At 45.9% G+C, this 26,259-nt stretch overlaps 1 protein-coding gene across 3 annotated transcripts in view; it reads right to left on the bottom strand.

Annotated features, from left to right (window-relative positions):
- The window catches only part of AP3M2 (adaptor related protein complex 3 subunit mu 2), a 61,033-nt gene that overhangs the window by 11,145 nt on the left and 23,629 nt on the right, over nucleotides 1-26,259 (bottom strand). For all 3 annotated transcript variants that reach the window (XM_069214090.1, XM_069214091.1, XM_069214092.1), the window contains exons 3-5: nucleotides 11,311-11,482; nucleotides 6,042-6,179; nucleotides 5,814-5,899 (exon numbers count right to left, since the gene is read on the bottom strand). In XM_069214090.1, the coding sequence (XP_069070191.1) occupies nucleotides 5,814-5,899; nucleotides 6,042-6,179; nucleotides 11,311-11,482 (396 nt within the window). The remainder of the gene's footprint in view (nucleotides 1-5,813; nucleotides 5,900-6,041; nucleotides 6,180-11,310; nucleotides 11,483-26,259) is intronic.

The following is a 26,259-nucleotide window of genomic DNA, read 5'->3' as shown; positions in this document are numbered from 1 at the left end:
TGGTTATGCTCTCTCATTTCTTTCCAAATTGTCACTAACAGGCTAGTGACCAATTTTACCAATTTACATTGGCTTACTGGAACACCCTTATAATTCCCTAGTATATGGTACTGAGGTACCCAGGGTATTGGGGTTCCAGGAGATCCCTATGGGCTGCAGCATTTCTTTTGCCACCCATAGGGAGCTCTGACAATTCTTACACAGGCCTGCCACTGCAGCCTGAGTGAAATAACGTCCACGTTATTTCACAGCCATTTTACACTGCACTTAAGTAACTTATAAGTCACCTATATGTCTAACCTTTACCTGGTAAAGGTTAGGTGCAAAGTTACTTAGTGTGAGGGCACCCTGGCACTAGCCAAGGTGCCCCCACATTGTTCAGGGCCAATTCCCCGGACTTTGTGAGTGCGGGGACACCATTACACGCGTGCACTACATATATGTCACTTCCTATATGTAGCTTCACAATGGTAACTCCGAATATGGCCATGTAACATGTCTATGATCATGGAATTGCCCCCTCTATGCCATCCTGGCATAGTTGGCACAATCCCATGATCCCAGTGGTCTGTAGCACAGACCCTGGTACTGCCAAACTACCCTTCCTGGGGTTTCACTGCAGCTGCTGCTGCTGCTGCCAACCCCTCAGACAGGCATCTGCCCTCCTGGGGTCCAGCCAGGCCTGGCCCAGGATGGCAGAACAAAGGACTTCCTCTGAGAGAGGGTGTTACACCCTCTCCCTTTGGAAAATGGTGTGAAGGCAGTGGAGGAGTAGCCTCCCCCAGCCTCTGGAAATGCTTTCTTGGGCACAGATGTGCCCAATTCTGCATAAGCCAGTCTACACCGGTTCAGGGGACCCCTTAGCCCTGCTCTGGCGCGAAACTGGACAAAGGAAAGGGGAGTGACCACTCCCCTGACCTGCACCTCCCCTGGGAGGTGTCCAGAGCTCCTCCAGTGTGCTCCAGACCTCTGCCATCTTGGAAACAGAGGTGCTGCTGGCACACTGGGCTGCTCTGAGTGGCCAGTGCCACCAGGTGATGTCCGAGACTCCTTCGGATAGGCTCCTTCAGGTGTTAGTAGCCTATCCTCTCTCCTAGGTAGCCAAACCCTCTTTTCTGGCTATTTAGGGTCTCTGTCTCTGGGGAAACTTTAGATAACGAATGCAAGAGCTCATCCGAGTTCCTCTGCATCGCTCTCTTCACCTTCTGCCAAGGAATCGACTGCTGACCGTGCTGGAAGCCTGCAAAACTGCAACATAGTAGCAAAGACGACTACTGCAACTCTGTAACGCTGATCCTGCCGCCTTCTCGACTGTTTTCCTGGTGGTGCATGCTGTGGGGGTAGTCTGCCTCCTCTCTGCACTAGAAGCTCCGAAGAAATCTCCCGTGGGTCGACGGAATCTTCCCCCTGCATCCGCAGGCACCAAAAAGCTGCATTACCGGTCCCTTGGGTCTCCTCTCAGCACGACGAGCAAGGTCCCTCGAATCCAGCAACTCTGTCCAAGTGACTCCCACAGTCCAGTGACTCTTCAGTCCAAGTTTGGTGGAGGTAAGTCCTTGCCTCACCTCGCTAGACTGCATTGCTGGGAACCGCGACTTTTGCAGCTACTCCGGCCTCCGTGCACTTCCGGCGGAAATCCTTTGTGCACAGTCCCGCCTGGGTCCACGGCACTCTAACCTGCATTGCACGACCTCCTAAGTTGTTCTCCGGCGACGTGGGACTTCTTTGTGCGACTTCGGGTGAGCACCGTTTCACGCATCCTCGTAGTGCCTGTTTCTGGCACTTCTCCGGGTGCTACCTGCTGCTAAGAGGGCTCCTTGTCTTGCTCGACGTCCCCTCTACCTCCTGGTCCAATTTGCGACCTCCTGGTCCCTCCTGGGCCACAGCAGCATCCAAAAACGCTAACTGCATGATTTGCAGCTAGCAAGGCTTGTTGGCGTTCTTTCGGCGGGAAAACACTTCTGCACGACTCTCCACAGCGAGAGGGATCCGTCCACCAAAGGGGAAGTCTCTAGCCCTTTTCGTTCCTGCAGAAACCTCAGCTTCTTCTGTCCAGTAGAAGCTTCTTTACACCCACAGCTGGCATTTCCTGGGCATCTGCCCATCTCCGACTTGCTTGTGACTTTTGGACTTGGTCCCCTTGTTCCACAGGTACCCAAGATTGGAAATCCATCGTTGTTGCATTGTTGGTTTGTGTCTTTCCTGCATTATTCCTCTATCACGACTGCTTTGTCCTTGGGGGAACTTTAGTGCACTTTGCACTCACTTTTCAGGGTCTTGGGGAGGGTTATTTTTCTAACTCTCACTATTTTCTAATAGTCCCAGCGACCCTCTACAAGGTCACATAGGTTTGGGGTCCATTCGTGGTTCGCATTCCACTTTTGGAGTATATGGTTTGTGTTGCCCCTATCCCTATGTGTCCCCATTGCATCCTATTGTAATTATACATTGTTTGCACTGTTTTCTAAGACTATACTGCATATTTTTGCTATTGTGTATATATATCTTGTGTATATTTCCTATCCTCTCACTGAGGGTACACTCTAAGATACTTTGGCATATTGTCATAAAAATAAAGTACCTTTATTTTTAGTATAACTGTGTATTGTGTTTTCTTATGATATTGTGCATATGACACTAAGTGGTACTGTAGTAGCTTCACACGTCTCCTAGTTCAGCCTAAGCTGCTCTGCTAAGCTACCATTATCTATCAGCCTAAGCTGCTAGACACCCTATACACTAATAAGGGATAACTGGGCCTGGTGCAAGGTGCAAGTACCCCTTGGTACTCACTACAAGCCAGTCCAGCCTCCTACAGTAGGGAGCTGCTGTTAGTGCCTCCACAGTTTGCTTGAAATCGTGGTCAAAGATCTATTACTTCATCTCTGACCAGCTTAAGTTGGATCTGCTCCCTTGTCAATATTATTCATATCAAGTTGAACGGTTAGTTGTTCACCCAGAATGAATCCCAGAGAATTTTAGAATCAACAATGAGTGACCTACATTTAAGAACTAAGCTTACGTTTAGACATGTTTATATAGGGAGGTTGCATTTTGAGGACGATAGGATGAGGACAAAATCAATTTTTATGTATTTTAGATTCAGATGGTGAAAAGATATTTAGGATTGCATTTCATTGAGAACTTGTGATAACACCTTGATGTCTTTTGGTGATGTTCCTTAAAATAAAGTTGTGTGTTGTCTTCCTATAACCCACAAAGTAGTCTGATTAATTTAGGATGGAGGCAAGATGTTTGGTGTAGATGTGTTACGGGTGATGCAAGAATTGAACGTTAAGGTACTACTTGGTGCAGCTCAGCTATGTTGGAGTCGAATTCGACAATTTTGATATACTTTAAAGGAATGATGTGAATCATTTGATGACTGAGCCATTTATGTCTAGTCTTTTGTCGAGTATTCTCAGTAGTGTGTCAAATGAACCATGTTAAAGAACGCAGAAAAGGCTAATAGGAAAAGGAGGCAAGAGTCGCCTTTATCTTAAATGTGGAGGGCATCTGTCTACTATCTTCATGGTGGCAGCTTAAGCGCTGCATCTTGCCCTGAACTCTGAATGAAGTTGTCCAGCAGCTCATTTTCATTTAGGAGGAGTCTGAGTTGTATTTTTACATAGCCTGCTAACATTTTGGCCAGGAAGGGCAATTTGGAGACTGGGCAGGAATTACTGTGACCTTCCAGATTCACCTCTTGTTTCTTCAGACATGGTGTGATTTGTTTAGTTTTTAGACAATGCCTTGCATCAGAATTGAGTGCTTAATATTAAATTGATATTTATCCCACATAACCTGTTCTTTTAGTCACTGTTTGAATGATACACCTATATTTTGGAGGAATGCAAGTCAAATGAAATTAAGACTACAATAGGTGTTTTCACAAAACTCATTTATTTACAGCAATATTTATTTAATTAAATTATGGTCTTTACAAAGCTTGACACTCATCCTGAAGGGGATATCACGGCGTTATAGCTCACAGCATAACACTTACAAAAGTACTGCAGGTGGGCACAAATGGGCAGATAATTCATTTGGAAAGAGCCAAATTTTACGCTTCTTTCTAAATCTAAGATAGTCATTTGTGCAACAAAAATCTAAAGGCAATAAATTCCAGTGTGCTGTGGTCAAATGGGTGAAAGAGCGGCCTCCCGCGCTTACTATTTTCACCTGTATAGTTTTAGCAAGGGCAAAATTAGCAGATCTCAGACTTTTTCTAGGAGTACAAAAATCCAGCTTAGATCTAAGGTCGCAGGGCCAGAGTTGTAAAGAGCCCTGTCTGCATGGCACAAAAGTGAGTTTTGCAGCTGTATTTTGAATCACCTGCAAGCGGGAGAAAAGATGTCCGACATCCTAAAGTAAAGGGCATTTCTATAGTCCAGTCTACTAACAAAAAGGGCTTGGACTATGATTCTGTGCCAACCCACAGGGATCCAGTAAAACCGTTTTTTAAAGAAGTTTCACAAATGTAGCATTTGCCACATGTAGCAATGACTTGCTCAGCATAGATAGAGACTCATCAATCAAGACCCCCTAGGTTTCTTACCACTTTATAATTAGGCATATATTGGGCACTTTTATGGATGAGGTTCAAACAATGGTGTCAGTCAGTATTCAGCGATGAAGTGCAATAGCAAAGGATAAAACGTGCAAATAGAATTTCAAGGATTAGTTGAAGCCGGTTAGTACTCATTAAGTGCTTTTTGTTCATGCAAGAGTCTAGAATGTTATTCAAGATAAAACTTTCAATCTCTTCGAATACTGAAAAAGTTTTAGAAACAGCTTACAACTGTAATGTTATATTTTTTGTTACCACTTTCTTTTTCCAGAAGTGGGTTGGAAAGGTGGCTTCAGACTTTACTACTTCACTCTGCAAGAGACCCCTTATGGACGCCGTCTATAGTTGGTGCCTAGAGAGTAGTATCTGGCTAATTGCCCACCCTGAGACCCTCAAATACGGTGCCCTGTCTCCACCAGGCTAGGCAAAACTTTTAAAATGAGGGCAAAAGCTTCTGAAATTTGTGCACTTTCCTGCCATTTCTTTGTTACTTAATTTTGAGTAAATTTTGCCAATGGTAGAGAGGGTTGAGCTAAAGCAGGAATAATCTTTCAATCATTGTGTCCTTTTTAATTTCAGGGCGACACATATAAAATGTATCACTAAGTAATATACTATTCTAACCTCGCCACCCAAAATGAAATAGGACTCCCCTCTAAAGAGTAAAAACACAAATAAGAAAAACGTCCCTGCCCACTTTAATTCAGATCAACGAATACCCAACAACCTTAAAGCAGCATTTGTATGGTACCTAAAGAATAACAAACAAAATGCAGAAACTTTAAGAGGATTAAATATGTTGATAGATTTCACAGGTTCTATATGCCCATGTCAACTTCCAAACACCTTCCAACCAAACCCTCTGTCTCTGTACAAACCTGCTAATGATATGATAAAGCCAAAGCCTAGGTTGAACTCTATTCTAACCTTGTGACAAATGCGGACTCTGACACGCCCAGAAGTCAGGAAGAAGTTTGAGTTGGTAAGAAGGACCTCTCGAATCAGAAATGATCTACTCCAGCCACATTACCACTAGAGTAAGGCCAGTCAATGCATTCAGTTGACAGTCAAAGTTGTATGTGAGCAGATGTCAGCATCATCTCTATAAAAGACTGCTGATCAAATAATCCTAAAATACAGGAATCGGTTTAAATGACAAAGCCAATATGAAAAATAATGTTCACGTTTTGCTATGTACATGGACACTCAGGTCTTCCCTCCCCCAGCTCCCCTGGTAACTTACCATGAAGGAAAGTGTCAGATCCGGCATTCCAGTCAATTTAACACAGGCATCAATCACACCCTGAATCTCTGCTGTAACTGTTGAGCCTACAGAATGGAAGTGACAGAACACAGATCACAGTGAGCCATAGGAGGGAGGCAGAAAGGAGATGAGGAGATTGCAAGGGAGAACGTTGGAGGCATATCCACTGAGTGTCAAGGGAAATAGAAGAAAGCCCTTGTGAATTACCAGATTTATCCATGATTACATCAATTTCCTCTATCACATCAAAGTAGGCCTCGTTGTTGGTGTACTTCACCCCAGTGCGTCGCCATGGCACGACAGAGAGTTGCCCTGTAGGGAGCTGGTCTCCAACATTAGTGCTTCCTGCAAAATAAGAATATATACTGAGAATGGAAAAGGAAGAAAACAGGTCTTCCGATTAAAGTACTATGCCCTTTATACTCCATGGCAGCAGAAATCCTTCTCCGAAAGATGAAATAAGCCAAGTAACCAGACAATCCATCTTCTATTTGGGGGTGCGGATGGTCTTTCTGAAGCACCGCAGAAGTACATTTAAACATTTCTAGTTTTTCATTGGTTGTGGGCACCCAAATATATGGTGCACATAGCAGTGGAAACCCAATTCACCCAAAATCACTCCCCTCACTGCGAGGGCAACCACCTAGTGCTTCAGAACAGGACTATATGCCAGTATGGTTACACAATTGGCATGGGTAGCTCTATGTAGGCTAACAGGCTGCCAGATTCTATAGTCTCCAGTACCACCCCTCTACTTTTCTCCCACTGAAGCCCTTGCTTTGGAAACTAGCACATCAAAGCTTTGAAAAGGGTTGGAGAGGTCACTACTCTTGGTGATCTCTTCCCAAATTAACACTTCTTGGACCAGCCGGGCAGTCACGAAAACTGACATATTTACTTATTATAGACTATGCAAAGATTACTATGTCACATTCCCAACTGCACCAACAGAATTTGTTACATTTACGTTGCCCCTGAAGGCCCAGTCTCACAGGCGGCTTGTGTCCCAGTTATATGAAAGCAAACAGGCTGAGTATCCCATTGTAGCCCAACAGCTTGCATCAATGGGAAGCCGGTTGGGGACCCCTCCTACACCTAAAGAATGGACATATATGTATGTGGATAGACTGGGGAAGTCACAATGAATGGCTGATTAGGACTGATACATTTTAATTGTATGCATCAAAAATACTATACACCCCTTGGCGCCACCGATGGCCGCTACGCCGCGATGACTCATATGTGCCCTCTAGAGCTGGACACGCAGACTATTTGCAACTTGTTTGAGCCTGTCTCCCTTTTGCAAGTTACTAGACCGATATTCTACTTGCCTTTTCTGACATTATTGGCGTTCCCGTGGCCCTGACCCCAAGCTTGTCTTGCTGGGACTGATGCTCGGGATCTACAATCATTCACACAAACTGGTATTGGTTGGCCTCTTCCTAGCTAAGAGGCTAGTAGTGAAACATTGGGGAGGGCACTTTACTTCAACTCTGCAGCGCTGGATTATGAACATCACGTTCTATAGTGAATGTATGGAAATATGCTACTCTATGATGCCACTGAAAGGCTCCCCTAAAGACATATGGGGCCCCTTTCATACTTACTAAATCGTGCCCATTGGAACACCCAGACAGATGACTAAATGAGGTGGACTGGGAAATCAATCCTGGTGACAAACTGTTTACTATGCAATACCTTGCCAAACATGCAAGCTATGTAACCTTCGCTACCTGTGGACCGGAATATCACATAATCCATCACAACTGATGTTCTATGTCTGCGTATAATGTTATGTCATGTAACTCTTACTGTGTCCAAAATCTGTGTAGTGCATCAAACAATCGACATATACCATTTTATTTTGTACAATCTGAGCTGACTCAATATAAAGTTTAAAATAAAAAAAAGATTTTCAGTTAACTGGTCATTCAAATGATAGCAGTTTATAGTGAAGTTAAAACGAGTAGCCACAAAGAGCCCCTGTTAACTCTCCTACTAACTGGTTACTGGTAACTCCTGGGGAGGATTACCAGAGATTACAAGTGAGGCCCTGAGGTTCCTCTGGGAAGAAAAAAAAACAGGTATTCTCGGTCCGGTTCCCCCAGTAAATCTTTATTTTCAATGCTATTTCACCCAGACACTCATGTTATTCTGATAGGATCATTAACTTCTGGTCCCCACTCCATCAACATTTAATGAAACATGGTTAAGAGGCCCACTCAGGAGTGGGATAACTATGCCTCGGCCCTCACAATAGACCTGCACACTTCAGGAAGTCCATGCCAAGTAGACCACCCGGTCTCCTGCGGGCCCTTTCTCACAGAATTCTGAGGCACCTAGATGACGAATGTCTAACTGAAGTCCAGGAGGGCCGGATCCACGCTGGAGTTTAAGGATGACCACTAAGAGGAACTGGTCATCAGGTTCTGTAACTCAATCTTCCTTGTGCATTTGCTGCCAGTTATCGGTTGAACAATTCTTGAACAAAACATATTGACAGAGGATAATTTAATCAAAGGCCAGGTGGCAAACAACCCCCATGTTGTACATCGGAGCCCTCGCTACTACGACTAGCACTTTGGTACCACCCTGTCAGTCTAAGACAAAGGCTTCGTCTAGATTCCTCCATGTCTTGGATTTCTATAGCTGATGTTGTAGTGCTCTTGTATTTACTAATTAATACTTATTCAAATATTTTCCTTACTTCTCATTGCCAGTCTCGTTAACAGTTGTAAATGCTGTGCTTTCATCTCAAACGGATTATAGGCATGACCCATATCCTTCGGTCCGCCTTTGTGCTTTTTCAGACTCGTTTCAGAGTTTGTCTCCGATTGGTGATTGTAAAATCTCCTTTACACACTGAGACGAGGCCTGTGTGACAAGGGTCTATACTTTTACGATTATGACACCGACTTCCGCTGTGCAGATAACAGATTGTTCCTAAAACGTTAATATTGCTATTAAGCATTAGGTGAGGGTTTTGAACTGCTTGATTCCGTCAACTTGTGCCACTACATGCACTATTGTGATGCTAAGCAGAACACTCCAAAGCGGACATGTCCTCTGTTAAAGATATGTTACAAAGAAGTGTTGTTAACAACGTTCTGCGGGGATATTCTGCATCTGGGGACTGTAGCACAAGCATGGAAACAGCTCTGCCATGCCACCTACTGATACATCAAAGTATATTGTCTTCCTCAGCAGTCTGAGTAAAATGAGAGCGATATCAAAGTTGTGCCATATTTGCAGTATGAAGGACACGTATGGCTCAGTTGGTCAGTTTGGCTACAGCAGGAATCGTTGTACAGTCTGCATTTTACAGTCAAATCCCAATGGGGTGAGTCCTTTGCCATCGTTCCAAGGTTAACAAAAGTGAACCCAACTGACTAGAATAATGTTAAAACTTGTGGCGCAAAAAGCCGTGTAACCGCGAGATAGTGGCAGCAAGACCTTTATGCAAAACGAGCTGGTTAATAAACATTGCATACTTATTCTCACAGAAATTACACAGATGATCATCTGCCAGTAAATTGTGCATATTGTATACTGTGCAACCATCACCTGTTTCCACGAGCTCTTCTTCATTTGGTACCCATTAAATTAATAAGTCACTACTGCATATATTCAGGACTACAGACGTGCCAACCACCTGTCTGAACTCGAAACAGCTGCATGCTCTCGTTGTCTTTTGAAGCATGATCTCGTTTGCTTATTCTGACCCACCAGCTTCACTGTCCACAGCACTTGTTCCCAAAGCCTTAAAGCTGATCTCTTCCCCTGACGAGGGGAGCCAGAGAGGTATTTTCTAAAGCCTTAAAAGTTGATCTCTTCCCCTGACATGGGGAGCCAGAGAGGTCTTTCCTAAAGCCTTGCAGTGGATCTCTTCCCCTGACGAGGGGAGCCAGAGAGGTCTTTCCTGAAGCCTTAAAGCTGATCTCTTCCCCTGACGAGGGTAGCCAGAGAGGTCTTTCCTGAAGCCTTACGGTGGATCTCTTCCCCTGACCAGGGGAGCCAGAGAGGTCTTTCCTGAAGCCTTGCAGCAGATCTCTTCCCCTGACCAGGGGAGCCAGAGAGGTCTTTCCTGAAGCCTTGCAGTGGATCTCTTCCCCTGACAAGGGGAGCCAGAGAGGTCTTTCCTGAAGCCTTGCAGCGGATCTCTTCCCCTGACAAGGGGAGCCAGAGAGGTCTGGATGAAAACACAGAGAAAGATCCGTTCTGAATGGTTAAGCACTGATCATTCAGCGAGGAACCCAGTGTGAGTTGACATCCCAACTTCAAAGTTTGGCAATCATTTGAAGAAACGCCACCTGGATTTTGTGACAGAGGGTTGGTTTTGTATGAGAAGAAATACATTTCTTTCCATTTCACTCTAGCTTTCAAGATTTGTCTGTGCTCGGTGCATTCCTTCTGTTTAGACACTTGCTTAACTCTACACTGGTTTCCAATCAACAATCTTGATTGTAGTGCAAAGTGCTATATACGAATTTCTGCCAATAGCACCGCCTCCCCTTCTCGCTGAGTTAACGCTTATACCTGTGTTCATTGGGCAAGACATGGACGAGTGTGATGCTTAGAAAAAAAGGGAGTGACAATGACTTTTGAATTCAGCTGCTATTGCCTTTTCTCACATAGAACTATATATTATTATCTTTAATATTAATAACAAACAGGTATATATTTATTAAATATTTGTCTTATGTGCCATTGCTTTTAACACAGAAGTAAGGTTCATAAAATGCATATTGTCTCTCTGAAATATTTACAAATATTCCAGTGTTTCAAGTATAGATATGTATTTACAAATGGGATTGCTTTAGGTTTATGCACATATTAAAGATATAACATATGATATGTAATGTTACATTCCGTATTACAGGACATCAATACCTATAATGTCACAATTATTCCATGTTCAGCATTTGTCCAAGCACCACCTTTTTTGCTATCAATGCCTGACCTGAACACAGTGTTTGTGAAGCCTGCCACTGTTATGATGCTCCAAACGTTTGGCACAGAAGATAGACAAGAAGACCTTCCCAGAGGTTAAAATGATCATGTCATCTTTTTGCAAATCTTCCACTGCCAAAATAAACCTTTGTCTCCGGACTGTCTTTCTCCCTATACAACGAGAAACCTTTGAATTAAGCCTGTTATTTTGGTGTTGAACCACATGCACTTACCAAATTGATGTTGTAACCAAATTTGCTTTGCAAATAATCGTTTACGGTTTGTTCATACGTACGGTTCTACAAACAGATGTTGTTAACAAATGATTGAGTAGTGTTGACAGTTACTAAGAAGCTGGTCTGAAACTCCGCCTATATTGTGTGGACCGATATGTATAATGCATATAAATATACATTATATGTATCTCTTGGATCCACGCACCTATGCCCCAACATTCCCAGCCTGTATGCCTTCACTCTGCACAAGATGCTCCCTTCTCCACCCTTGCTCTGTTGCGGTCATTTACCTGTGATGGTGTTGACAACGGTGCGTAGAATTGTGGGGGGTTTAATGAGCTCCTTCAGGATATTCGACTCTGTGGCCAGTGGAAACCCATTGTCCAGCATTTCCTCCAGCACCTCGTACACAACCACAACATTATCCTTAATCACCACTTCGGAACACACTCCAAAATAATCCTGCAAGAGAGAAGGCATCACTAGTAACGGCAGGAAAGACCAAAGAGGGAGAACGCGATGGGTTAAAACAGAGTGGGAGACACTGAAAGAGGGGCTCATGTCAGAAGCGATGTCGGAGTATTTAACTAAAACTGGGGGTACGTTCAGAAAGCCAGGGTCAATGAAGTTGGGATGCCTTGTTCAAAAATCATAGCCTCCATCAACCAAAGTAAAAAGTTTATTTATGGGTTGTCTTTTTAGCCTTCCACATAAGATGCAAAGGGCAAGTACCAACAGATGAATAAAATATAGATTCCCGGAGAGGAAAGGATGGCTCCTTGAGAGGATCCCTGCACTCTGTAATAGAACCAAAAGGAAGGAGGTCGCAGAACGACACACAATGTAGTTGAGAACCACACAAACCAGGCACTGTATATGAAGGTCAGTTTGTTTTTGGATTCATTTCCAGAGGCAGCTGCCAAGCAGCAAAACACATCCGGTCAACCTTTTTCGTTTAGAAAGAGTTCTGGTCACAATGTAAATTACAAACACAAACCAGACAATAGTAAAAGGGCTACGGGGGTCTCCGAATGCAGCCCAAGGGGATGTTCCTCGGACAAGGACGCCAGAATAGTCTTACCCTGTGAAAGGGACACACTATTGTATGGTGCATGCAGTAGGTCCTCACAGGTGGTGCCACTTAAACACCAAAGGCCTCAATGTACACCACATGTTAGCCCAAAACAGTCAAAACCATGCTACACAACCCACAGTGTACATACAATGGAAGTTAAGAACCCTGTAAGGAGAGGCCAAGGAGACGGCTAGTCAGGGTGGCAGTGTACACATTCTCATTTGCCTCTCTGCTCTGTGCTCATACTTCAACATGTTCCTCCTTTCCAAACACTTGGTGACAAGCATGTCTTGTCCTCTCCTCACACAAACCACTGCTGAGAACAATGGTGGTCAAGGAGAAGATTCTAAGGAACCCTGACCCAGAGCTCACCATCCAGCTGCCACCATGTCTCTGGTGCTGCAGCTTCTAGTCCATGAGGCCTTTTTGAAGAAGTGATAGCTGTGCAGCATATACACGGTACAACATTCCTGGTGGTTTTAACCACCTATCACCTCGTGTCGGATTCTGCTTCAAATGTTCAAGTGCACAAAATCTCAAACTAACATCACAATTAATTTTAAGCTTGGAGACCTTAAACTCATTGAGTAGGCCCATCAATATCTGTACCGACCTACTCGGCTAACGCACATATACCAGGGCGTCGTCTGCGTATAAGGAACGATATGGAATGCGATCTCCCACCTGGATCCCCAAAGGCTCCAGCTCTCTGCCCAAAAACTGAGCCAATGGCTCTATAGCCAGGGCAAAGAGGAGTGGAGAGAGAAAATAACCCTGCCAAGTCCCCCCTGTAGGAGGCTGGACTGGCTTGTAGTGAGTACCAAGGGGTACTTGCACCAGGCCCAGTTATCCCTTATTAGTGTATAGGGTGTCTAGCAGCTTAGGCTGATAGATAATGGTAGCTTAGCAGAGCAGCTTAGGCTGAACTAGGAGACGTGTGAAGCTACTACAGTACCACTTAGTGTCATATGCACAATATCATAAGAAAACACAATACACAGTTATACTAAAAATAAAGGTACTTTATTTTTATGACAATATGCCAAAGTATCTTAGAGTGTACCCTCAGTGAGAGGATAGGAAATATACACAAGATATATATACACAATAGCAAAAATATGCAGTATAGTCTTAGAAAACAGTGCAAACAATGTATAGTTACAATAGGATGCAATGGGGAAACATAGGGATAGGGGCAACACAAACCATATACTCCAGAAGTGGAATGCGAACCACGAATGGACCCCAAACCTATGTGACCTTGTAGAGGGTCGCTGGGACTATTAGACAATAGTGAGAGTTAGCAAAATAACCCTCCCCAAGACCCTGAAAAGTGAGTACAAAGTGCACCAAAGTTCCCCTAAGGACAAAATAGTCGTGTTAGAGGGAGAATGCAAGGAAAACACAAATCAGCAATGCAACAACGATGGATTCCTGTCTGAGGGTACCTGTGGAACAAGGGGACCAAGTCCAAAAGTCACAAGCAGCTCGGAGATGGGCAGATGCCCAAGAAATGCCAGCGGTTGGTGCAAAGAAGCTCTTACTAGGCTGAAGAACTGTGAATACTGCAGGAACGACAAGGGTTAGAGACTTCCCCTTTGGAGGATGGATCCCCCACGCCTTGGAGAGTCGTGCAGAAGTGTTTTCCCGCCGGATGGACGCCAACAAGCCTTGCTACACGCAAATCTTGCGATTGGCGTTTTTGGACGCTGCTGGGGCCCAGGAGGGACCAGGAGGTCGCAAATTGGACCTGCAGAGAGAGGAGACGTCGAGAAAGACAAAGAGCCCTCACTGAAGCAGGTAGCACCCGGAGAAGTGCCAGAAACAGGCACTACGAGGATGCGTGAAACGGTGCTCGCCGAAGTTGCACAAAGGAGTCCCACGTCGCCGGAGACCAACTTAGAAAGTCGTGCAATGCAGGTTAGAGTGCCGTGGACCCAGGCTTGGCTGTGCACGAAGGATTTCCGCCGGAAGTGCACAGGGGCCGGAGTAGCTTGCAAAGTCGCGGTTCCCAGCAATGCAGCCCAGCGAGGTGAGGCAAGGACTTACCTCCACCAAACTTGGGCTGAAGAGTCACTGGACTGTGGGGGTCACTTGGACGGTGTCGCTGGATTCGAGGGACCTCTCTCGTCGTGCTGAGAGGAGACCCAAGGGACCGGTAATGCAGCTTTTTGGTGCCTGCGGTTGCAGGGGGAAGATTCCGTCGACCCACGGGAGATTTCTTCGGAGCTTCTGGTGCAGAGAGGAGGCAGACTACCCCCACAGCATGCACAAGCAGGAAAACAGTCGAGAAGGCGGCAGGATCAGCGTTACAGAATTGCAGTAGTCGTCTTTGCTACTATGTTGCAGGTTTGCAGGCTTCCAGCGCGGTCAGCGGTCGATTCCTTATCAGAAGGTGAAGAGGGAGATGCAGAGGAACTCGGCTGAGCTCATGCATTCGTTATCTGAAGTTTCCCCAGAGACAGAGACCCTAAATAGCCAGAAAAGAGGGTTTGGCTACCTAGGAGAGAGGAAAGGCTACTAACACCTGAAGGAGCCTATCAGCAGGAGTCTCTGACGTCACCTGGTGACACTGGCCACTCAGAGCAGTCCAGTGTGCTAGCAGCACCTCTGTTTCCAAGATGGCAGAGGTCTGGAGCACACTGGAGGAGCTCTGGACACCTCCCAGGGGAGGTGCAGGTCAGGGGAGTGGTCACTCCCCTTTCCTTTGTCCAGTTTCGCGCCAGAGCAGGGGCTAAGGGGTCCCTGAACCGGTGTAGACTGGCTTATGCAGAATTGGGCACATCTGTGCCCAACAAAGCATTTCCAGAGGCTGGGGGAGGCTACTCCTCCCCTGCCTTCACACCATTTTCCAAAGGGAGAGGGTGTCACACCCTCTCTCAGAGGAAGTTCTTTGTTCTGCCATCCTGGGCCAGGCCTGGCTGGACCCCAGGAGGGCAGCTGCCTGTCTGAGGGGTTGGCAGCAGCAGCAGCTGCAGTGAAACCCCAGGAAGGGCAGTCTGGCAGTACCAGGGTCTGTGCTACAGAACTCTGGGATCATGGAATTGTACCAACAATGCCAGGATGGCATAGAGGGGGCAATTCCATGATCATAGACATGTTACATGGCCATATTCGGAGTTACCATGGTGAAGCTACATATAGGTAGTGACCTATATGTAGCGCACGCGTGTAATGGTGTCCCCGCACTCACAAAGTTCAGTGAATTGGCTCTGAACAATGTGGGGGCACCTTGGCTAGTGCCAGGGTGCCCTCACACTAAGTAACTTTGCACCTAACCTTTACCAGGTAAAGGTTAGACATATAGGTGACTTATAAGTTACTTAAGTGCAGTGTAAAATGGCTGTGAAATAACGTGGACGTTATTTCACTCAGGCTGCAGTGGCAGGCCTGTGTAAGAATTGTCAGAGCTCCCTATGGGTGGCAAAAGAAATGCTGCAGCCCATAGGGATCTCCTGGAACCCCAATACCCTGGGTACCTCAGTACCATATACTAGGGAATTATAAGGGTGTTCCAGTAAGTCAATGTAAATTGGTAAAAGTGGTCACTAGCCTGTTAGTGACAATTTAGAAAGAAATGAGAGAGCATAACCACTGAGGTTCTGATTAGCAGAGCCTCAGTGAGACAGTTAGTCACTACACAGGTAACACATTCAGGCACACTTATGAGCACTGGGGCCCTGGGTTACCAGGGTCCCAGTGACACATACAACTAAAACAACATATATACAGTGAAAAATGGGGGTAACATGCCAGGCAAGATGGTACTTTCCTACACCCCCTCTGACTGACCATGCTTTCGAGAGGCCTATTTTCAAACGAACCATGGGATTAGTGTACAACAGGCACACCCAGCCACTAAAGTTGGGTCCTTCCAACACTGCCATCAAATAAGCCCACTCCACCACATCAAAAGCTTTCTCTAGATCAAGGGAGCTCATCAGTTCCAGTTCACGTTCATCCCACATGGTCTCATGCATCAAATGAGTGAGTCATCATAGGTTGAGTGTTGTGCGTTGAGCTGGCATGAAGCCGCACTGGTACTCATGTACCAACTCACAGATTACCCCTCTCAGTCTAGTCCCTAAGAGTTTACACAGTATACTTAGATCAGAATTTAACATAGTAAGGGGTCTCTATGAGGAGGGTTCATCAGCGTCACCCTCTGGTTTCAACATAAGACATATAACTCCTCCCCTCATGGTAGGCGGGAGTGTACTGCTTTCCTGAGACTCATGAAGGACATCTATTAGTTTTTCTTTAAGCGCAGCAGAGTATGTCTGAAAAAAACTCAACCGTAATCCCATCCCTTCAGTGAGCCTTTGATCTATTGAGGGCACTTAGCACTTCACCCAACTCCGCACCTGTGATTTCACCCTCCAAAGCCCATGCTGTGTTAGGTGACAGAGCCGGCTGCCTAACATCCATTAAGAGTTCTTCCAAGCTACCAGGTGGCCCCCCACCTCCCCACCACTATAAACCACTCGGAAGTGCTCTGCGAGAACATTCAGGATGTCCTGTCAACTAGTTACTAGTGCACCACCAGGGTACAAATATGTAGTATAGGGGAAATCTCCTGCTTTCGTCGCAGAATCCATGCGAGGAGCCTCCCAGCCTTATTACTCTCCCTATGCAGGCACTGTCGGTATGTCCAAAGGGTGCATTTATCTGAAGTATCCCAAGTCCTGTGTATCTCCCGGTGGGCTTGAAGGGCCCCTACACGTGCCTCTGCAGCAAAGGACTCCGAGCCCTGAAGGCATGCCAAACGTCATTCCAGCTCCAGTATTTCCACCTCCAGCTGTTGGCAGACCCCACAGGTGGTTCCAATGCATGCCCCCTCATAACTGCCTTTGAGGGTCTCCCAATCTGCAGCCCTAGAGGACGCAGTTCCCCAGTTAGCATCTAAATTATTAGTGAGAGACATTTCCAGTGCTTCCTGACGCATTACATCCGACAGGGGATCAGGGGGCATGTGCCAAGTATGCACTCTGCGCCCAACACTCCATCGCATTTGCAGCAGCACTGGCACATGGTCAGAAAGGACCCACCCCCAAATGTGTCACCCCAGTCAAATTCTGCAAATCCATCTCAGCTACTAGTATGCTATAGGTGTCATGGGTTAGGGACCGACAAGTGTATTCCCAGTCCCAAGGATGGAGCACACACCAACTATCCCTGAACCCCAAAATCTTCATAACTGCATTAAGGGAGGAGGTCATCATAGGTTTGGTATCATTTTTAGGTGGGTAGCGATCCCAATTTCCATCAAGGACACAGTAATAATCACTTGCCCAGATCATCAGGGCTCTCACGCTGTCCTCCAGTAGGCCCTGCATTCGATCAAAGAAGTGCCTGTCATCAACACTGGGGGCATAAACATTCAAAAACGTAATTTTCTTACCATCCAATACAACTTTAGGGAGGAGATAGTGGCCCTCTATGTGTGCCTCACTGTAGTTGTGTTTAAATGTGACTCCAGGTGCAATCCAAACGACTACCCCTCTAGCATATGATGAGTATGTGGTTGAAAACAATTGGCCTGTCCACTTTTCCCCCAGTTTCTGTGCCTACCTCCTGACAAGTGGGTCTTCTGCAAGTACGCAATTTGTACCATGTGCCACCTGAGAGTGGAATGGACCATGTATCCCTTAGCATAACTTCTCAGGCCCTGGCCATTCCAGGTTAAGACAGACGTATAATCAACCTTGCAATGTTACCATTCCCCCCCCTAGGAGTCAATTGCACACGTCTCCCACCCCCATTGGTTGACACCATAAAGAATGCCATCTGATGCATGTACGTACTGAGCTCAATTCCTGCACTGCAAACTAGAACGACTAAAACTGAAAGGAGTGCAAAACACCACAACATCCCCTACACCCCCTACCGTGGATAGACAATAAAGCAATGCAAAACGTATACTGCAAATCCAGCAATATCCACAATGCTAGGACTGACAGCCTAACCCCCAATCCCACAACCATGGCCTACTACAATATATGGGAGGAGCTTTCCCAGCCCCATATAAAAATATACATCTACATCCGGCGTCATGGGAAAATTAAGTCATCAGGTTTTATGCCCTAAATAGACAAAGTTGTGTCTTGACATAGCAAAGCTGCAAGAGATACCTATTTAAACAGCAGGGGGGTCACCCACATTCATGATAGAGTGTGAGAGTCCCCCTCTGCAATGGATACAGCATCCTCAGGCACTATAGCCATGGTACCATCTCCCTGGATTATCACTCTTGTTGGGCTGTCCCCTCCAGAGGCCTGGGATCGGTCTGTCCTGACCATCTCCTAGATCTCCAGTGAGCTGCCCAATAAAATCCAGGCCTCATCTGCCTCGAGTACACCCGCTCTCTGGGCATCTTATCCCAGAACTCCAGCCACTTCCAGACATCTTCGGCATGTTCAAAAAGGTGGGACTTGCCTCCTGACAGGACTTTCAAACGGGTTGGGTATAATAACTTGCAGCGAAGGACCACTGATTGTAGTTTAGCTTTGACTTCCAGAAAGCCCTTCCTGAACCTCATGACCTTACTGATGTACTTTGGATACATACAGATCCGATGATTTTCAAAATGGGCCGAATTGGTTTCTCATGTCGCACGGAGGTTGCAGTCCCTGTCCATATACTTCAAAATGCAGGCAAAGATAGCCCACAGAGGCACCCCGGGTCTCGGGGCACCAACAAGGCTTTGTGCACCCTTTCAACTGCAAACAGTGGAATTCGTCCGATGGGTTTCAAAATTGTATTCATCCAGTGCTCCACAAAGGCTTCCGTCGCAGTCTTGTCGCACGTTCTGGGAACCCCAGGAGACTAACATTATTGTGGCAGGACCGTTCCTCCATGTCCTCCACTCTGGCTTCCAGGGTCCCCATCCGGGAGGTGATCTCTGCGACCTGCTTTCGTAAGACGGCCACCTCAGTCTGTAGATCAGAGATAGAACTCTCTGCAACTTATACCTTGTCCAACACCTTGCGGAAATCAACTCAAAGGAGATTAACCTCCAGCACCACTGTCTCTATATTTCCTTCTAGGGCCACCCTGGACCCTTTTATCGCCGCAAGCAGCTCCAACCATGAGGGCTCCTCTGCAGCCCAGCCCTGTCCTCCATCCTCCCTGTGTCCAGTTTGTACCGTCTGCCGCTGTGATGCGTATGTGCAGGTATGGCATACTGTTCCATGGTATTTCCTTGAGAGGAAGCTGACTGCTTATTCCTCTGCATAAGAACAGAACTGGGCATATGACTGACCCTCCTCTTTTTCAGATGGGCCACACTTCTTCACCCCATTTGCTTGATGTACACAACATCACCCCAGGAGGTCCGCCAAGCAGCCTTGAGCCAGGGCAACCAGTCGGGCGCATCAATAAAATATCCAACCATTGACACTACCATGCTCCCTGCTTACATCGTGCCCCTGGAAACAGAGATCAGGAGTGAGATCAACTGTCCCCAATTTCTTGTAAGCAACAAGTTGCCTGTGAACCAGGCCATCATCTGCTACGGCAACTCAGCAGTATACGCCCCATCGGGCTCCCAGGCTCCAATATGTGGTTCCCCAGACCCAGCAACCACCTCTGCTCAAAGGGCCCATTAAGCTCTGAGGTGCTGAGCCACCTCTTCAGATTCTTCACGATGAGGGCCCTCCCCCCCCCTTGATTTCCAGCACCCCCAGCTACAACACTCGGGTGTCTCCAAGTAGAGGCCCGAGGATCAGCTGCACAATGAAACTCAAGGGTTACCCAGGGCCCAGCGACCGTCTCAGACAGGTGATGATGATTCCCAGAGGGCCACTCGACCCAGACTCACTGTTCCGCACCATTCCGCAGGCCTCCATCCTTAGAGGAGAGGCCAACTTGAGTTGTTGCCCCTGGTGGTGCTTCACGACATATTCTGTGTCCCAGGTGCGGCAAACACAGCTGTCTGCATTCGGCAGCTAGCAGACCCACCCCACAGTCCAGATGGGGATCAGTGGTAAAATAGCAACACAGCCCCAGGCCCAGCCCTGTCGGTGAGTCATCCAGGTGAGAGGCTGGGGTGCAGAAAGCAACTTAGGCAGAGTTAGCACATCCCCAATACCATCCCACTGGCCTGATTCCACCCGCAGTATTTCCTCGCTGGAAGCAGGAAGGCCTACTCTCCATAGTGGCAGTCCCCGGGGCCAATTGACACCACAGTCAGGTGTCGCACCAGCCACCAACAGCATCCCCTCCAGGCATCAGGGATGCACGCAGCAGCCCCCAGAGCAGCTCCGCAGGCCCCCCCGCCGCAGAGGTGCAATCAGTGCTTGTCCACAGCCCCAAGGAACACCACAGGCCAGAGCGGCTGGGGGGAGAATAAACAGCTTCCCCCCACCTCCAGCCACCTAGTTCTCAGGCATCCTGGGAGTTAATGTGGTACAGGGAATTGTTTCAGGGTTTTTAAAGCTAAAAGTCCCTGATAGTGGCAGGATCATGCAGGGTTAAAGGAGCTCGTCAAATGTGCATCCTGTCGGCCATCTTCCATGGCCACGCCCCCTGATTTAGTGAAATAGGTAATATGATCTTGGATTCTATATTCCTTCCTAGTGTTGTACATGAACTTCTCACACTTATTAACCACATATATGAATGTTCTGCACATGCCATACTTGTGAAAGCCATGTGTATATGATGTCAAACAACTTGTCTGAGATGGGAGTATGAAGCAGTCAGGACTAATGTGGTTTGTAGTGTCTTGACTGAAAGTAATGCTGGGCTTCTTAGTTGTGAATTTGCTAATCGTAGGGTTTCCTCTAGTATGGTGCAGGGCTTGTCACGTTTGGGCTTCTATATGGCACGTTGACACCAACATACTATTTTTTCATTCTTTTTATTCCACTTGGTCTTGAGAGTGTTCAGGAAGTACCCCTGTTAATACCCTCTATGTGACTTTTTGCTTTGTTGAATACCTTTTCAGTGTATCCTTTGTTGTGTCAGTTGCTGCATTTTCAAAATTATAATTCAGACAATAAATAATTCTTCTTGTGATCACTTATTTGCATGGAGTGTATTTCTAATTTTTGGTGGCCACTGCCTGTAAGTAGTGCTTCATGAAATGCATAATCCTCTTAATTTATTCTGCATTTTTTCATTGAGAGCAAATAATTCTATATCTAGAAATCTCACTGGTTATCTGTTGTACTCTAAATGTAAGTGTAATTTAAAATCACTGTGCTGTAGACGGATGCGTGGTTATAGTAACTCTTCCTCAGTCAATTCCTGTCCAGATGATCAGGATCTCATCTATGTATCTGTCCCAAAATTGGATTTGTTGGTGAGACGTCCAAAGCCCAGAATGCTTCTTCTTATACCAACCCATGAACAAATGGACATATGAGGGAGCAAACTTGCAGACCATGGCAATACCCTGAAAATGTTTGCACAACCAATCTTCATGCAAGAAGACATTGCTCTCTATTATCATCCTGATTATGTCCTCTTCTACCCAGTTATATTCAGAGTAATTCACAGATCTGGAGCATGTGAAATAAGTTCCCATTGGTAACACATACAGACTGGCCTGTAACACCCATGCTGACATGAGTTATGTACTGTAGCAGGATAGGTCATTAAAAGGTGTGGAACATTTCTTGAGGGCCCTGTAGAAATTATGGTAAGTTGGTCACATTGTAAGACTCTTGCCAAGAGGGTACAATTGCTTAGGCTTTGGGCGGCAGCACTACCGCGTGTGGGCGGCTGAGTCATTCCCACACCGACTGCAAGCTGTCGGCCTGTTTTCGACTAGCTAGCAACACCTCACTCAACCTAGAAAGTAAAGGTGATTTGTGGCAGCCTGACGCATGACCCAGACTCCTCAGAGAAGTCATGGAGGAACAGATCTTACCCCTTTCTCTCATTTGCACAAGTCTCACACATGCGAAGACAGACAAGGAATGCAAGGTCTTAAGAACACACCTACAGATGCAAGTTTTTCTCTATGCCCGAGATGATAGTTTTTCCTGGGTAAATAGATCCTCGTTTGTATAGATTTTAGACAATATGGATGCATGTGTATTTGGGACTGTGTGCAGTGGGGTATCCTGCGTTCATCATCATTCAGTAGTGTTGCGTTACTGACCAGACATCAAGTCGTATGCTAATAGGTTTGACAATTTTAAGAAAAGGTTTATTGTCTAAAGCGTAATAGAATTCTGTGTCATTAGTTACATTATTTCATTGTCCTGGACATCTGTTCTCATTACACACAGGTTAACTCATTTGATTTCTTTGCTTATGATCAGATCGCCTTCCATCTGCAATTTCTTGATAACGGAGGTGAAGTTATAATCACCCAGTCACCGTTTGACAACGTTTTTGTTCTCTAGTTTCCCTATATCCTTTAGGACTACATCTTAAAGCATGTTAACACTGCTGCAAATTGGTGGTGGTGTTAAGAATGTGGATTTGTGTCTTAAACCTCTAATAGCTTAACCCTCAATTTCTCACTGTCAGTAATCGCCTCTTTGAGTTTGGGTCTGTGTGCCAATCATGTCTTGGGTGTGTTTACATATATCTTGTTTTTGACCCCGTAAGCGTATTAGAAACATGTACAGATCAACCTTAAATTAATTATTGTAACATTTATTTATTTATGAGGCAGAATCCAATTCCTTCTTTTAACAACAAAATCATGTCATCTGTCTGTCAAATGAACCACAGAGATATCTGTGTTCTCCACCATGTCATTGGTCATCTGTTCAGGAGGGTGGGTCTGAAGATAAAGCAGGTTGGTCTAAGGATATCTGTGGGGTTGTCGTGGACCACAAGGGTATCTGCATCCCATCTTTGGCTCTTCCCCTTTCCTGGGGCTTTCTTTCCCCTTCTGGTGTTTCGTTTCCACCTGCTCCTAGTCTTGTATTCCTGTGGCACCTTCTTATATTGAGACCACTTTCAAAAAAAGGAAAAGGGAGGACCATGGAAGTTGAAGGCATTTATGAGAATGTGCCTCATCTTGTTTCTCGATGTCACTACTTACATTAGAGACACACAAGCTACTAGTACTGGGTGTTTTGTCTACTTGATTCCTGATATGGTCTGGTTCCCTTTTGATTAATTCAGTAAACCTTTTTGCAAATATAAATATTTACTCCCTGCTTGGAATCTCACTCATCAAGCTTCAGTTTCTTATTTTTCATGTTTTATGCCTTCCTGGAAGTTCTTAATATCTTCCATACCTCCTTCTTCAGCTTCTGCTAGCCATTTTTACTTTATTTTGGAATTCTCATCACCTTTATTGATGTTATGTTGAGACCGGTCTCCTACATTCTCATTAGTTCTGCATCTAGATCTCTGATATATGCCCAGTTTATGACTCTGTAGGCAGCAGTGTGTCTGATAAATGTGTACCCACTTGCTAACTTAAATATTTGCTGAAAAAAATGCATTGTGCATGGTTAAAAAGCCACAGTTGCTAAATCTCCATCAAGTCCATAAAGCAGCTGCGTCCTTGGGCTTTCATTTGACTGGAAAGACTGCGATTTCTGTGTGTGAACCCTCATTTTGCTATGAAAGGCATCAACAGGATATTCAAGTCACTGGCCCACACAGATGACATCTCAAACTATTTGCCTCCAATGATTGCACTTACTTTCTAACAACTAAAGGGACATTTATATTTTCAATGTTTTAACTTGTTCACAGCTAAGCAGAGACAGGATAAATCAGTGTCGTTCATGTAATTTAGAGCCACCTCACCAGGCTTGTGACCTGCATGATATACGCAGTCTGAGAGAGTCTATGTTTGCATGTTAGTCCTTCATAATCAGACTTTCTCAGACTGGGAGGACCAAACTTTTCTCTGGTCTACATTCTGGATGCATTAAGGAAAATAAATCTTCTTTGTGCGTGGGGAGCAATTAAGGCCCAAATTCGTGAATTACGCCAGAAGCAAAAGATATCCTGAGGAGGATGAAGCTTGTTGGCATGTTAATAAAATAAACCCTGTAAAAATCAGACTCTAAAGAAACCCATGGAAAAATGTGATGGTGATCTTCTGCATGCTAGTCTCTGATCAGCAGGGGTCTATCTACCTCTAGCTGTATGCACCAGTTTTAGATGGCCAATCCGGGATGGAAAGTCTCTGAAGGTAAATACATACCATAACGTTCCAGCATACAAGAGAGAATCCCTAACATAATGAGTGTATGAGGCAAACTACACCGAGCATCCTAAAGTGTTCATCTCCATCGTCTATCTTGAACATCATTACAGCAGCTTTTTGACACTCCCTTAGTCACACGAGTCCTGGCCAAAGCCAAAGCCAAACACAAATTCACACTTTAAACTGAGAAGCAGAAATGCCATAATCTTTGTCTCTGTGGAAAAGCTCCCTGTCCTGCTGCTGAGTGTGTTCAATGCCCATGTCCTCTACACTGATCAGTAGGCCCTGCATATGCTGACAAGGTACATGACAACTTTTTGGGGGGAAACTAATGTCCCAATGCAGCAACAGCAGCTTGAGAGCATCCATATTTCTCTCAGCACTATCCAACTTCGAAATGGCGCTGTTAGTGTTGCACAACAACCTGCTTCCTTGCGGCTCGAGGTTGGTCATTCTGCGAAATCTGATGAAAGGACTAATGTCTCCAGTGCATGAAGGTCACAAGACTCACACATACGAAAACAGACAAGGAAAGCAAGGTCTTAAGAACACACCTACAGATGCATGTTCTTCTTTAGGGGAACCGATGCCTGAGATGATAGTTTTCCTGGAAAAATAGATCCTTGTTTGTATGAATGAGACAATATGGATGCATGTGGACACAAGTGGAGGACCAGCTTCCTGGCACTGATGAGGTGGTGGTGGTGGAGGAAATTGAGGCAGACCACATTATGTTCCAGGTAGCAGACTATGCAAGAAACCCTTTGAAGATACAGCACAACTACACATTCATCTAAGAACTGCTCTGTCACGTTCAACAGGATTGCCAGGTCTATCTCAATAGGTGTCCCCCACCAATGAACCTGCAACTAATGTAATATTTATGAAGGAAAGGAAATTGGGAAGCATCCTGAACACAGACTCCTGAACAACGAAGTTGTGGAAAATGAAAGCGGAACAACGCTTTCGTTTTGCATGACTTCTTTGTTCGGGGGCCTTAACCACGCATGTGCTGAACCACGCACATGCATGGTTAAGGCACAGAAGAAGGGAATCGGCTGAGGAGGATGACGCGATCAAGGAGGAGGTAAGTTGGGCTGGGACTGGGGCTGTTTTAAGGGCAGGAGGGGGTCGGGGTATTTTTAGTTTTAGGGGGTCGGGTGGTTTAGGGCCAGGGGGTGGGGAGTCAGGGTGATTAAGGTTTATGGGAGAGGGGTTCAGGGCATTTTTAGTCTTTGGGGGTGGGAGTGGGTCTGGGTATTTTTAGTTTTTGGGGGTGTGGGTTGGGGTGGTTTAGGGGTGGGGGGTCTGGGGTATTTTTACTTTTTAGGAGTAGGGTTGGGGTAGTTTAGGTTTTAGGGGCGGGATGGGGGGCGGTCGGGTATTTTTACTTTTTGGTAGTGGAGGGTTGCGGTAGTTTAGGTTTTAGGGGCGGGGTGGGGGGGGTCGGGTTATTTTTAGTTTTAGGGGTGGGGGGTCAGAGCGGTATTTTTTGTTTTGGGGCAGGGTGGGGGGGTCGTCAGGGCATCTTTCGTTTTAGGGGCGGGGTCTTTTTAGTATTTGGGGGTGGGAGCTGGGATGGTTTAGGTTTGTGGGGTGGGGGGGTCGGGGTATTTTTTAGTTTTAGGGGTGGTTTAGGAGTGGGAGAAGGGGGGGGGGTCGGGGAATTTTTAGGGCGTTGAGGTGGTTTTAGGGGCAGGGTGAGGGGTTGCAGTAATTTTAGGGGTGGGGGTTAGGGTGGCTGTGGGGGGTTGCGGTCATTTTTTTTTTTGGGGGTGGAGATGAGGGGGCAGGGAGGACGCATGCTGGAATCGTGCATGCCGTTCACTAATGCCTTTACCATGATTGCCTTTACAACAAAAAAATCGTTAAGGCATTCGTGGTGAAGGCATTAGTGGTAACAACGAGGTTGTTGTTCTGACCTTTTCCAGCATGCGTTGTTCTGACGTATATTCAAGGAAACCACGAAGCAAGGCAAAGGTAGGTTGTAAAACCCCTACATGTACAAACACAAGAAGTATATGTAGAAGCCAA

This window comes from Pleurodeles waltl, chromosome 11 (assembly GCF_031143425.1).
Source record: "Pleurodeles waltl isolate 20211129_DDA chromosome 11, aPleWal1.hap1.20221129, whole genome shotgun sequence".
NCBI lineage: Eukaryota > Metazoa > Chordata > Amphibia > Caudata > Salamandridae > Pleurodeles > Pleurodeles waltl.
This window is presented reverse-complemented; position numbering and strand designations above follow the sequence as displayed.